The 13,241-nt window shown below is 36.7% G+C and overlaps 1 protein-coding gene across 2 annotated transcripts in view; it reads left to right on the top strand.

The window, feature by feature from the left end:
* LOC124711894 (osteopetrosis-associated transmembrane protein 1) overlaps window positions 1–13,241 on the top strand; it is a 99,502-nt gene that overhangs the window by 40,916 nt on the left and 45,345 nt on the right. For both annotated transcript variants that reach the window (XM_047242142.1, XM_047242141.1), the window contains exon 3: window positions 2,426–2,543. In XM_047242142.1, the coding sequence (XP_047098098.1) occupies window positions 2,426–2,543 (118 nt within the window). The remainder of the gene's footprint in view (window positions 1–2,425; window positions 2,544–13,241) is intronic.

The raw sequence follows: 13,241 nt of genomic DNA, 5'->3' as shown, positions 1-13,241 counted from the left end.
AAAAACATCCACATCCTAGCCAATGGCCTCATTATTATTCCTGGAGGAGTGACTTTTGTGTCACAACCCCTGGACATTAGTGTAAGTTCAGGAACATTAGGAAAAGTGGTTTTGCAAACCAAACCGTGAACTGACTTAGACAGAAAGATTAATCATGCTGCACTCCACATTATTGCACACTGGGTTTTGGCTGCCTGTAAAAGCATCAAAGCACCAATTATTGTAAAGTCATTCAAGAAATGCTGTATTTCAAATACTCTGGAAGGCAGTGAAGATGATGTGCTCTGGAACTACCCCAAGGATGATGAAGAAAGAAGACATGAATCTGTTTCTGACGTAGACTTCTACGAGGATACCTCTGATGGTGACATTAGTGAACTATGAGTAATGCCTGTAATTTATGATGTATTCATTTGCCTGTCATGTAGGTAATCAAGTTAGGCATTCTTTTGTAGTTATGCTTGTGTCACTTAACAGTGAGGCACTTAAAAATTGTTTTTTCTTTTATAACTATAATTTTTAAAATTGAGGTGCACAGTACATATGATGGTGTATTAGATTCGTGTGAATACAGTATATGCTGTGCAAAAGATGTTAATTAAGTGGATGAGAAAGTTACTGTAGCCTAGGACTTAAACTATATGATCTTAAAATCATGTATATCTAAGAAAGTGGATAAATAAATAGCTCTAAAATATTTTGAGTATTAAACTCCTTATTTGCTTTACCATTTCTAATGTATATTTGTTTTGTTGGCTAAGGGATAAATGGCAGACCACTAATCCGAAGGTTGATGGTTCACTCCTTAATTCGTCCTGTGGTCTTTTCACTCACTTTTTGCTTACTTTGCCTGTGAGTGCGATTTATACGAGGTGTGATTAGTAAGTTTTAAGAATGGATCCGCTACTGCTTTCTGGTTTGGCGGGCAGGTACACGGAGGGTGGGGAGTGAGTCATTGCATTGTCCTTGAATGCCTCTGACAGGAAACTGCATTTCCTTTATTCAGTTCATTGTGGCAGCTGGTTGAGTGCGGGTCTGTTAGGGCTTGTTGCCAGATTCTGTCTGCATGGACCTAAAAATGGAGCAACAAGTTTGTGTGAAATTTTGTTTTAAAATTGGGAAATCAGCTTCTGAGACTTACAAACTATTAAAAACAGCTTTCGGAGATAACTGTATGAACCAGTCAAATGTTTTTGTCTTGTTCAACAGATTTAAAATGGCCGCAAATCATTTGATGATGAACCATGGTCTGGCTGTCCTTCCACCTCAAAAACATTGAAAATTTGAAAGTTCGCGACTTAGTGTGTGCTGATTGTAGACTTACGATTAGGGAGATGGCTGATGAACTTAATTTGTTTCTATTGCAGATAAGTCAATTTTAATAGAAGATCTGAACATGCGTTGAGTGTCTGCAAAATTTATTCCAAAAGTGTTTTCAAGTGACCAGAGACAATACTGACTTGAAGTGTACCAAGAACTGATTAATTGGACTAAAATGACCCAGATTTGTTAAATAGGATAATTACAGGTGATGAATCGTGGGTATAGTGCAGTCTTCACAGTGGAAGACTCCATTTTCACCACGACCGAAAAAAGTACATCAAAGTCGGCCGAAGGTGAAGACAATGTAGGAGATCTTGTTTTTACTCTACCGGTATTGTGAATCATTAATTTATCCCTGGAGGACAGACATTAACCAGAAATACTACAAATGTGCCATTGAGCATTTGCACAAAAAGGTGTGGAAGAAAAGGCCTGCATTTTAGAAAGGCAGGAGTTGGGTGCTACACCATGACAATGCTCCGGCTCATTGTGCCTTCTCCAGTGTTGAATTTTTGATCAAATTCAAAACTCCTGTGCTTCCACAACTGCCATATTCCCCTGATTTGGCCCCTGTGGACGTCTACCTGTTTGCTAAACTGAAATTTTCACTGAAAGGGAAGTGATTTGACTCGATTGAAGAAATCCAGGCAAATACGGAGAGCATCCTTAACACACTTCAGGGAAAATATTTCCAGGAATGTTTCCAAAAGTGGAAACACCGTTGGAGTTGGTGTGTTCAGTCAGAAGGGGACAATTTTGAAGAAGATGCATCACAGTAGCATGGAAGTACTACCATTGTACAAATACAAGCCCATTCTTAAAGCTTTCCAATCACACCTTGTATATGAGCAGGGAAAGTATCAAAGCTGCACTATGATTCAGGGTCCACATTAAACTGTAGGTGCTGCTATAGTTGGTTTGAAAAGCACTGTGTTGTTAAAAGCAACCTTCATGTGAGGACACCTATATTTTAACCTCCACTTCAGCAATCTCTTTTCCCTATAAATATCTCACAATTGAATACCTATAAAAATTAACGAATGTTCTGTAAGTATGGTTTAACTTTTTGAATTTCTTAAGCTTATTTTTTTACCTCCAACAGATGAAAGATGAACATGGTGAAAAATGCAAAACGAAGCTGATCAATCAAGACCGCTTGGAAGTTATATATAGTGCATACCACTATGTTTCCAACCTCTGGTCAGATGCAAGTTGTGATAGTAAGTATTCACGCTATAGAGAAAAACTGAATATAATCAGTCATGTAGTTCAGGTTACAAGGATTCTGGTGAGCATCACAAAACTAGCAGTAAATGGCTATCTGATCATGACATGAAGCATCTTGTGCTAAAAGTTGAAACTTGTCAGGATAAAATATCTCAAATCAGTCAAAAATTGAACATTTTAGGAGATTGCTCAAAGACATGAACTGGGTAGATGTTTACAACACTTCTGACTAAAATGTAAAATACAAAGCATTCATTAATAAAGTTGCTTCCACTTTTGAATATTGTTTTCCCCTAAAGGTAACTCAAATCAAACAGAAGTCTAAAAATAAACCATGGATTATACAAGGAATAAAGCTACCATGAGGGGCAAAAAGGAGACTGTATCTACCATCTAGGAACAGCTCTGATGTTAGCATTGCAATGCATTGCAAAGAATACTGCGAAATATTGAATCAGGTAATCCAGAAATCTAAGCAGCTTTATTACGAGAAAAAGATAATTACATCAGGCAACAAAATAAAAACTATATGGAACATAGTGAAGACAGAGACAGGTGAGGCTAAAAAGGAAGAGGAATGGATAGCTCTAAAAATATATGAGATATCAGTAGCAAGTGCCTGTAGTGTTCCAAACCTCTTAAACAAGTACTTTGTTTCTGTTACTGACAACTTGGGGTCATTTGGTTCATTAATGAAATGGAGTGTCTGAGACCAGTCTTTACAAGTAACTTCAGTAAAATGTAAATTACACTCACGTCTCCCAAGGAAGTAACATCCATCATAAAACCCTTAAAATCTAAGTGCTCTAGTGGTTATGATAACATATCAACAAAGTTAATCAAAGAATGCTTATGCGAGCTGAGTTCTATCTTAAGTTATTTGTATGATTAGTCTCTTATTAGCGGAACATTTCCAGACTGGCTAAACTTTGCTGAAGTTAAGTCTCTTTTAAAGAAGAGGGATAAAGAAATACCATCAAACTATCGACCAATTTCAGTTTTGCTGAATTTTTCAAAAATATTTGAAGAGGTTGTGCTCAAGCGTCTCCTTAAGCATCTGACTGCATATAATATAGTCCAAGTCATAGTTAGGGTTTCGTAAGGATTCCGATACAGAGAAAGTTATTTACACGTACAGCGGGAATATACCTAATTCATTAAATAACAAATTAGAGGCTGCTGGCATCTTCTGTGACCTATCAGAAGCCTTTCACTGTGTGAATCATGACATTCTCTTAAGTAAATTAGAATATTATGGTGTCACCAGCAGTGCTGTGACATGCTTAGAGCCTTACCTAACTAACAGGAAACAAAGGGTGTTGTTGTGAAATACCTGTGGAGTAAGCAACCAGTCTTCATCTGATTGGGAAGTAATTAATGGGGTTTTCCTTGAGCTCGTATTAGATTAGCTGTTTTATGTATGATAAATTTATTAAAAAGCATAATTATATACCATTCTGACAGTGTATTAATTCTGTAAATAATAGCATTTCCAGTTTACTGTAATGTGTTCACTTATTTTGACAATCTCCAGACAAATGATCGGGGGGGGAGGGGGGGGGGAGTAGTGAGTATTATATTCAAATTTTTATTTTATACTTTCTGACTTGCTCTATGCCCATCTGAGAATCATCTTGTTTTTGGGTGTATGGAACGAGAACTGAATCTAAATTACTAAGAAGCTATTTTAGTTTTCTAGTGTCACCACATGTAGATCATGAGTTATGGATAATGTTAACATTTCACATTACCTTAGGGCTGAACATTACCTTGTTTCACCTGTCTTAAGCTGGATTATGCATGGACTAATCTTTTTGCTACGACCTTTATGTACCTGCTTCGTATATTTTGTCCTTGCTTATATCCACGACCTTACTAACATTTCATACTTATGACTATATACCTATTGTATCTAACTCTCTTAATGTGTTGGTGAACTTTCACTGTCACCGCTGTCATATTATAATCTCGGTTTTGAGACTTTAATGTTTTTTCCACTGTAACAGTTGCTGAGAGTCCAAAATCATAGTTAGACCTCAGCTATGTATCATGTTGTGTATGTATCAGGTTGTTGTTGTTGTTGTTTTTTTTTTTTTTTTTTTTTTCACAGATGACCTCCTGTAGTGTGCTTACCACTATAAGTATATATTAAAGACAATAATTTTGAATTTACTTAAAGGAGGATAGCCTCTTTGTTACCTTCATAATGAACTACATATGGGGTCTCTATAGTGTGCAATTTCATCATCTACTAGGTTTCTTTTGTGCGAGCATATTGTCAATAAATATTACTGTGTGATTATTTTGTCTTGTATCTGCTGTTGTACATAGACAGAATTTGAAACGTGACTTCGGTTGCCATCTTAATGACATGCTGTCTTCTTTTACTTATTGTTTTAATTTTGTAAGGTTACGTATGCTCTTTCTGTTTCTAGACAATATTTCAGCTTTTCTTGCAACAAAAATAAATTTATACTTGTATACATCATTATATATTTATTAAAATTACGTATTTATATTTGCAATTGTAGATGACATGAATACACGAGTGACCTCCAGCAGCACTAAATGTCAGCACATTCTCTAGTAACTTCACCGTGTATCAGTTCAGTGGCGCTCTTGTTCTGCTGATGTACTCCACGTCTTGTAATATGGGATGGATGCACTTGGAAAAACATATTTTAGAAACTGGTGCTAACTTTGACACATCAGTGCATCTCATGTCAACTATCTGGCTAATTAATATATGGAGTACATTTATAGCTATCGTTGGCCACTCGTATTTACCTTCACTGAGGTACATTTAATAATAATTTGCTCTGTATATTACATTTATGACACTGTATGCTGTTGTACATAATTTAGTATCATTACACTCTATGGACGCTATTCACAGATCACATGCTCTGATAACTATGGCTTACCGTAACCAGCCATCATAAAGGTTTTACCACTGTGAGTTTAGTTGAGAAGTTCTCTTTCTTCATGTTGCTCTAATACTTCGTTCTGGCACTGTTCTCTGTCACAAGTGTTTGAGTATTTCATTTTTATAGTGCCTGTGTCACAGAACCATTCTTCTCACAAATCTCTGTTACATCCTGATAAGTGTTCTGCATAAAAAGAACACAAATCATTCCCACCTTCCACTGCAATGTTATCAAATGTTAGGTCATTTTTGAGACACACCATTTTTCTTATCTTTGCCACTAGAAGTCAAAAACGAGCTAAATGTGAAAACTGTTGAGGACACTCTGTCTGCAGTCAAATGTGGCACAGAAACAAAGGACAATAAAAGAAAAAAGACACGTCATTTTATAATAACTGGGCATGACTCAAATGGATGATTACATGGGTATGGAATCTCTAATCACTATTACTGATTCCAGAATGAGATTTTCACTCTGCAGCGGAGTGTGTGCTGATATGAAACTTCCTGGCAGATTAAAACTGTGTGCTGGACTGAGACTCGAATTCAGGACCTTTGCCTTTCGCGGGCAAGTGCTCTACCGACCGCACTTGCCCACAAAAGGCAAAGGTCCTGAATTCGAGTCTCAGTCCAGCACACAGTTTTAATCTGGCAGGAAGTTTCACTCTTACTGATTCTTATTTTCTCATTCACAAAGGACAGTTAGTGTTTAACATTACATTTACATACAGTTGCGTATAGGCCAAATTTATGGAACCATATTTCCGTGTTTATCTGTAATTTAACTGACTTATTCTTAATAAAGTATTACGTTAATCATGAGCGAAAAGTGCTTGACTTGCCATAGAATTGTTAGGTCGGGGCTTTGGTGTGATGGGTGCTGTAGTTTTTTCCATGTGGGTGACTGTAGTGGTGTGGGAATGGGGGAAGTAAATGAGACTCATCAGTGGTTTTGTAGAATTTGTAGTACAGATAGGAAGATACTAGAACAGGAGGGGAAAATCGCCGCCCTTCAGGCTGAGTTAGACAAGGCCAGGGGAGATCTTGACAGGTTAAGGAGGGAGAAGGGTAAAGAGAGGTGGGAAGTGGCAACAGGAGGAACAGGCCTAGAACTTTATCTGACAGCTTCATGGTGAATGGAAAATAGATTTGACCTGTTGCTTCAGTTAGAAACTGGTGTGCCTCAAGCAGTTGCAGGTGTAGACAGGGCACAACAAACTTTCAGCAGCAAATTGAAAAGTAAGAAAGTAGGGAAATCAGTAAAGAGAAAGGAAGTGTTGTTGTTAGGTAGTTCCCATGGAAGAGATGTTGGCCAACTTTTGCAGGATGAACTAAGGTCAGAATACCAGGTCACCAATTTTTTTAAAAGTAGTGCTGGTCTGGAGGAGGTGACAGAGGATTCAGGATCACTTTGCATAGATTTCACTAAGGGTGACACTGTGGTTATAGTGGGTGGGGCAGGTAATAGTATTGACAGAGATCCTGGGTACAGTATCCGGGCAAAGATTGCATCAGTATCGAAGCATACTAGTGTTGAGTTTGTATCTGTTCTTGGGCGCCACGACTGACCTCATTTGAACTTTTCTGTCAAGAGAGTTAATTTGGAGTTGGAACGGTTGCTTATGTCGGGTGCAGGGTCACACATTGGTATGGTTCCTGTTGATTCTCTCAATAGGTGGGATTATACTTCACCTCAACTGGAAGGGGAAGGGTAAAGTGGCTGGGAAAATAGCAGGAAAGTTAAAGGGGGGAGGCACTGTCATGAGTGATAGAATACCAGTGGTTATAGGGTTCAGAAAAGACCCTTTTTTAGGATAGTGAGGACAGAAAGAAATCAAATTTTAAGAGAGGTTAGGACTGAGACAATCCTTCAGTTTGAGAAAGAAACCAAAAAACATAATTCTAGCTTATTACATCAGCATAAACAGCCATTGGTTAAGAATTTTCAACAGTCAGCAGATATTTTAACTCTACCCAATTTTAACTCAGTCAATGTGAAATGTCAGCTATCTTTATTGCATCAAAATATTAGAGAACTGATAAATAAAATTAATGAATTAATTATCTGCATAGATGAATTAGAGTCTTCAAACCCAGCTGACATAATCTGCCTCTCTGAACATCATGTGACCACTGGTATAGAACCTTGTTAAGTGTTACAGGGTTTAGGTTAGCATCTCACTTTTGTAGATCAGAAATGGAGAAAGGAGGAGTTGCCACATTCATCAGGAACTGTCATAAATTTAAGAACATAGACATTCATAAATTTTGCCTAGAACAGCATATGGAAGCATGTGCAACAGAAGTAGAATTTCACAAAAAATCTTACATAATGTTAAGTGTATATCAAGCACTTGCAGGTAACTTTAATCTGTTCATAAACCACCTTGAAGCTGTACTGGCCCATTTAACAACCAAAAACAAAGAAATAGTGGTTGCTGGTGATTTCAGTGTAGATTTCCTTAAAGACTCTCCCAATAATAACTTATTTGAGTTAGTAACACTATCATTCAACTTAATTCCCACTGTAAAGTTCCCCACTAGGGTAGCCAATTGCTCACAAACTGCCATTGATAATATCTTTATAGAAAAGTCCAATGAACAAAATTATATTACAAAACCAGTAGTCAATGGTCTCTCAGATCATTACATGCAGTTCCTTCTGTTAAATGTTAACATTGAACAGGATATAAAATCTGTTAAATCTGAGCTCAAGAGGATAATCAATAAGCCAAAAATTGAATATTTTAGGACACTCCTCAGAGACATTCACTGGACTGATGTTTACAGTGCTCATGGCATGAATGAAAAATATAACACTTTTGCTAATAAAGTGCTTACCTTATTCGAACACCGTTTTCCCCCAAAACTTACCAAGGTTAGAGCAAAGTCTACAAAGAAGCCATGGATTACTCAAGGAATAGGGGTATCTTGTAAAACAAAAAGAAAACTGTATCTGTCAATCCGAAACAGTTCTGATGTTGATGCTATAGCACATTACAAGAAATACTGGAAAATATTAAAGACTAATACGGATATCAAAGCAAATATATTACAATATATCTAAAAAGAAAGATGATGAAACTTACCAAACAAAAGCGCTGGCAGGTCGATAGACACACAAACAAACACAAACATACACACAAAATTCTAGCTTTCGCAACCAATGGTTGCCTCGTCAGGAAAGAGGGAAGGAGAAGGAAAGACAAAAGGATATGGGTTTTAAGGGAGAGGGTAAGGAGTCATTCCAATCCCGGGAGCGGAAAGACTTACCTTAGGGGGAAAAAGGACAGGTATACACTCGCACACACACACACATATCCATCCACACATACACAGACACGTCTGCTTGTGTCTGTGTATGTGTGGATGGATATGTGTGTGTGTGCGAGTGTATACCTGTCCTTTTTCCCCCTAAGGTAAGTCTTTCCGCTCCCGGGATTGGAATGACTCCTTACCCTCTCCCTTAAAACCCATATCCTTTTGTCTTTCCTTCTCCTTCCCTCTTTCCTGACGAGGCAACCATTGGTTGCGAAAGCTAGAATTTTGTGTGTATGTTTGTGTTTGTTTGTGTGTCTATCGACCTGCCAGCGCTTTTGTTTGGTAAGTTTCATCATCTTTCTTTTTAGATATATTTTTCCCACGTGGAATGTTTCCCTCTATTATATTCAAATATATTACAAGGAAAAGATAGTCATATCAGATAACAAAATAAAGACAATATGGGATATAGTGAAGGAGGAGACCGGTAGAACCAGGCATGAAGAGGGACAAATAGCATTAAGAGTAAAGGATACATTGGTGACAAATGTGCATAGTGTTGCAGAGCTTTTTAACAAACATTTCATAACTGTTACTGAAAAGATGGAGTTGTCAGGTTCTGTAGATGCTGCTATGGAATACCTCAGACCAGACATTTCAAGTAACTTCCATAATATGAATTTGACCCTCACTACCCCAGCAGAAATAATGTCCATCATAAAATCTTTAAAATCAAAAACATCTAGTGGGTATGATGAAATATCACCAAAGCTAATTAAAGAATGTGATTCTGAGTTAAGTAACATATTAAGCTATCTGTGTAACCAGTCGTTTATCAGTGGAATATTTCCTGAATGGTTAAAATATGCTGAAGTTAAGCCACTGTTTAAGAAGGGAGATAAAGAAATAGCATCAAATTTCCGTCCAATTTCACTTTTCCCAGCATTCCCAAAAATTTTAGAAAAAGTAATGTACAATCGGCTTTATAACCATCTTATCTCAAATAACATACTGTCAAAGTCACAGTTCAGATTTCTAAAGGGTTCTGATATTGGGAAGGCTATCTACACTTACAGTGAAAATGTGCTCAATTCATTAGCTAAAAAATTGCAGGCAACTGGTATATTTTGTGATCTGTCAAAGGCTATCTACACTTACAGTGAAAATGTGCTTAATTCATTAGCTAAAAAATTGCAGGCAACTGGTATATTTTGTGATCTGTCAAAGGCATTTGACTGTGTAAATCACAATATCCTTTTAAGTAAATTAGAATATTATAGTGTAACAGGAAATGCTGCAAAATGGTTCAAATCTTATATCTCTGACAGGAAACAAAGGGTGTTATTAGGAAAGAGACATGTATCAAGCTATCAGGCATCATCCAACCGGGAACTAATTACATGTGGGGTCCCACAAGGTTCCATTTTAGGGCCCTTACTTTTTCTTGTGTATATTAATGACCTTTCATCAGTAACATTGCCAGATGCCAAGTTCGTTTTGTTTACCGATGATACAAACATTGCAATAAATAGCAAATCAAGTGTAGTCTTAGAAAGATCAGCTAATAAAATATTTGTGGACATTAATCACTGGTTCCTAGCCAATTCCTTGTCACTAAACTTTGAAAAAACACCCTACATGCAGTTCAGAACCTGTAAGGGGTGTCCCACGAGTATATGCCTAACATATTATGACAGGCAGATAGAAGCAGTGGACAGTGTTAAATTCTTGGGATTACAGCTTGATAATAAATTCGACTGGGAAAAGCACACCACAGAACTGCTGAATCATCTTAACAAATCTCTATTTGCAATGCGAATTGTCGGACATAGGGGATATACAAATGCAAAAGCTGGCATACTATGCAACTATGCCTACTTTCATTCCATAATGTCGTATGGGATTATTTTTTGGGGTAATTCATCAAGCCAAGCTAAAGTTTTCCGGGCACAAGAACGTGCAGTAAGAGTTATATGTGGTGTGAACTCAAGAACATCGTGCAGAAGCCTGTTTAGGGAACTAGGGATACTAACTACTGCTTCCCTATATATTATTCTTTAATGAAATTTGTCATTAAAAATATATCACTTTTTCAAACCAACAGCTCAATTCATGGAATCAATACTAGAAATAAGAATAATCTTCACAAGGATTTAAAGTCACTTAGCCTTGTACAAAAAGGTGTGCATTATTCAGGAACACACATTTTCAATAACTTGCCAGCAGCCATAAAAAGCTTAACAACCAATGAAATTCAGTTTAAGAGAAGCCTAAAGGATTTATTGGTGGGCAACTCCTTCTACTCCATTGATGAATTTCTTAGTAGAACCAACTGATTTGTGTGTGTGTGTGTGTGTGTGTGTGTGTGTGTGTGTGTGTGCACGCAAGTAAAATCTAACTTCTGCACCATTTCAGTGCAGTAATGTGTTCATTGTAAATAAGAATTATAGTAGTTGTATTACGCGTTTATTACCTTATAAATAAATAAAAAACTTTTTTATTTTAAATTCAGTGCATTAGTATTTGTAAAATGATTCTTTCATATAGTGTTCATTAAAAAATGATGATCATTCCACTTGGGACCTGTGGAATAGTACATTAGCTTATTTATTTGAGTTGTAAATACTTGTCATGTATTGTCGTTTTTCTGACATGTTCCACATCCTCGAGGACCTCCTCACTATGGATCAATTGGAATGAAAGTAAATCTAATCTAATCTAATCTAATCTACAACTAGGTCAATAGAGATGAATCACTTGCACTGATTGAGGAAGATCAGAGGTAGTAATTGGCCACAATACAGTTAACAGAATCATCCAGGCATTAATGTGATACAATTTAAGGAAACCTCAGAGAAAATAACTTTGAATGGCCAAAAATGGATCAGAAGCTACTCTTACCAAATGAGAGTAGTTTATCTTAACTACTGTAATCACTTTGCTCAATTTCTTATGGACTGAAAAAAGAGTAGCAATAGTAAATACTGTTGCTGGCAGACTAATATACCAGAAATTGTGTAATTTCAGCAGTCAGGTTGAGATTCAACTACAGAAGTTAGATTAGATTAAATTACATTACATTACATTAGATTAAGTTTACATTTCATAGATACCCAAAAATGACATGATTCTCGTGGACATGGAACAAGTCGGAAAGTATAACATAAAAAACACGAAACATTTGAATAACACTACCCTCATCACATGTAAAGAGTGTGTCAAAATATGTGAATACATTACAGTAAATTAATATACTGTCACAATGAAAGATTGTTATGCCTTTTAATAAATTTATCATGCACAAAATATCTGAGCTTGACTATTGTGACAAATTGCTGTCAAAACTGAAATCTAACAGACAAGCTGGCACATCAGCCCTGTTAAGGTATTAATCTGTAGAGTAGGAGGAGTTGCCTATCAAAAAGATCTCTCAAACTCTGTTGAAACTTTGCTTTATCTGAAATTATGTTTTAATGGTTGCTGGCAATTTATTGAAAATGTGTGTTCCTGAATATTGGACCCTTTTTTGGGCCAAGGTAAGTGATTTTAGGTCTCTATGTAGATTGTTCTTATTCCTAGTATTGATACTATGTATTGAGCTGTTGATTGGAAATAGAGATATATTACTTGCAACCAGTTTCATTAAGGAATAAATATGACAAGGAGTGGTTAGAATGCCAAGTTCCTTGAACACGTTTCTACATGATGTTCTTGAATTTACACCACATATGAGTCTCATTATATGCTTTTGCACACTAAAAACTTTTGTTCAGTTTGACCAGTTACCCCAGAATATGATCCGGTATGATTTAATGCAATGAAAGTAAGCAGAATATGCAAGTTTTTTTTATATCTACGTCTTACCCAATTCTCACTGCAAATACGACTTGTTCTGGCACTTAAGCATGTCTGTAGTATGCCCTTCCCAAATGAATTTATTATCTAGTTGTAATCCCAGAAATTTAACACTGTCAGCCTCTTTGATCTACATGTCCTCATACATTACACACATGCTGGAAGGAAATCTCTAACAGGTTCTGCACTGCATATAGTGGGTCTATTCAAAAATTGATGACAGTGAATTAGCTTATGTCAGTGAAGATTTGTTTAGCAGTCATTTCTAAATCTGTACATGACTTGCTAGTTATTGCAGTGTTTGTTTCATCTGCAAACAATTGAAAATTAGCATCTGGTAATGTAACATACGAGAGGTCATTAATGTACACAATAAAAAGCAACGCACTCGAGATAGAATCTTGAGGAACACGGCATGTGATTAATTCCCAATTAGGTGCAGACTGATTGCTCACTCCACAGGTATTTCGCAATGTCACCCTTGTTTTCCCTCAGTTGGGTAAGACTCTAGCCATATCGCTGCACTGTTGGTGACACCATAATATTCTAATTTACTTAAGAGACGACTGTGATTCACACAGTCAAAGGCTTCTGACATGTCACAACAAATGTCAGTAGCCTGTAATTTGTTGTTTAATGAATTAAGTAC

This window comes from Schistocerca piceifrons, chromosome 8 (genome assembly GCF_021461385.2).
Source record: "Schistocerca piceifrons isolate TAMUIC-IGC-003096 chromosome 8, iqSchPice1.1, whole genome shotgun sequence".
Lineage (NCBI taxonomy): Eukaryota > Metazoa > Arthropoda > Insecta > Orthoptera > Acrididae > Schistocerca > Schistocerca piceifrons.
This window is presented reverse-complemented; position numbering and strand designations above follow the sequence as displayed.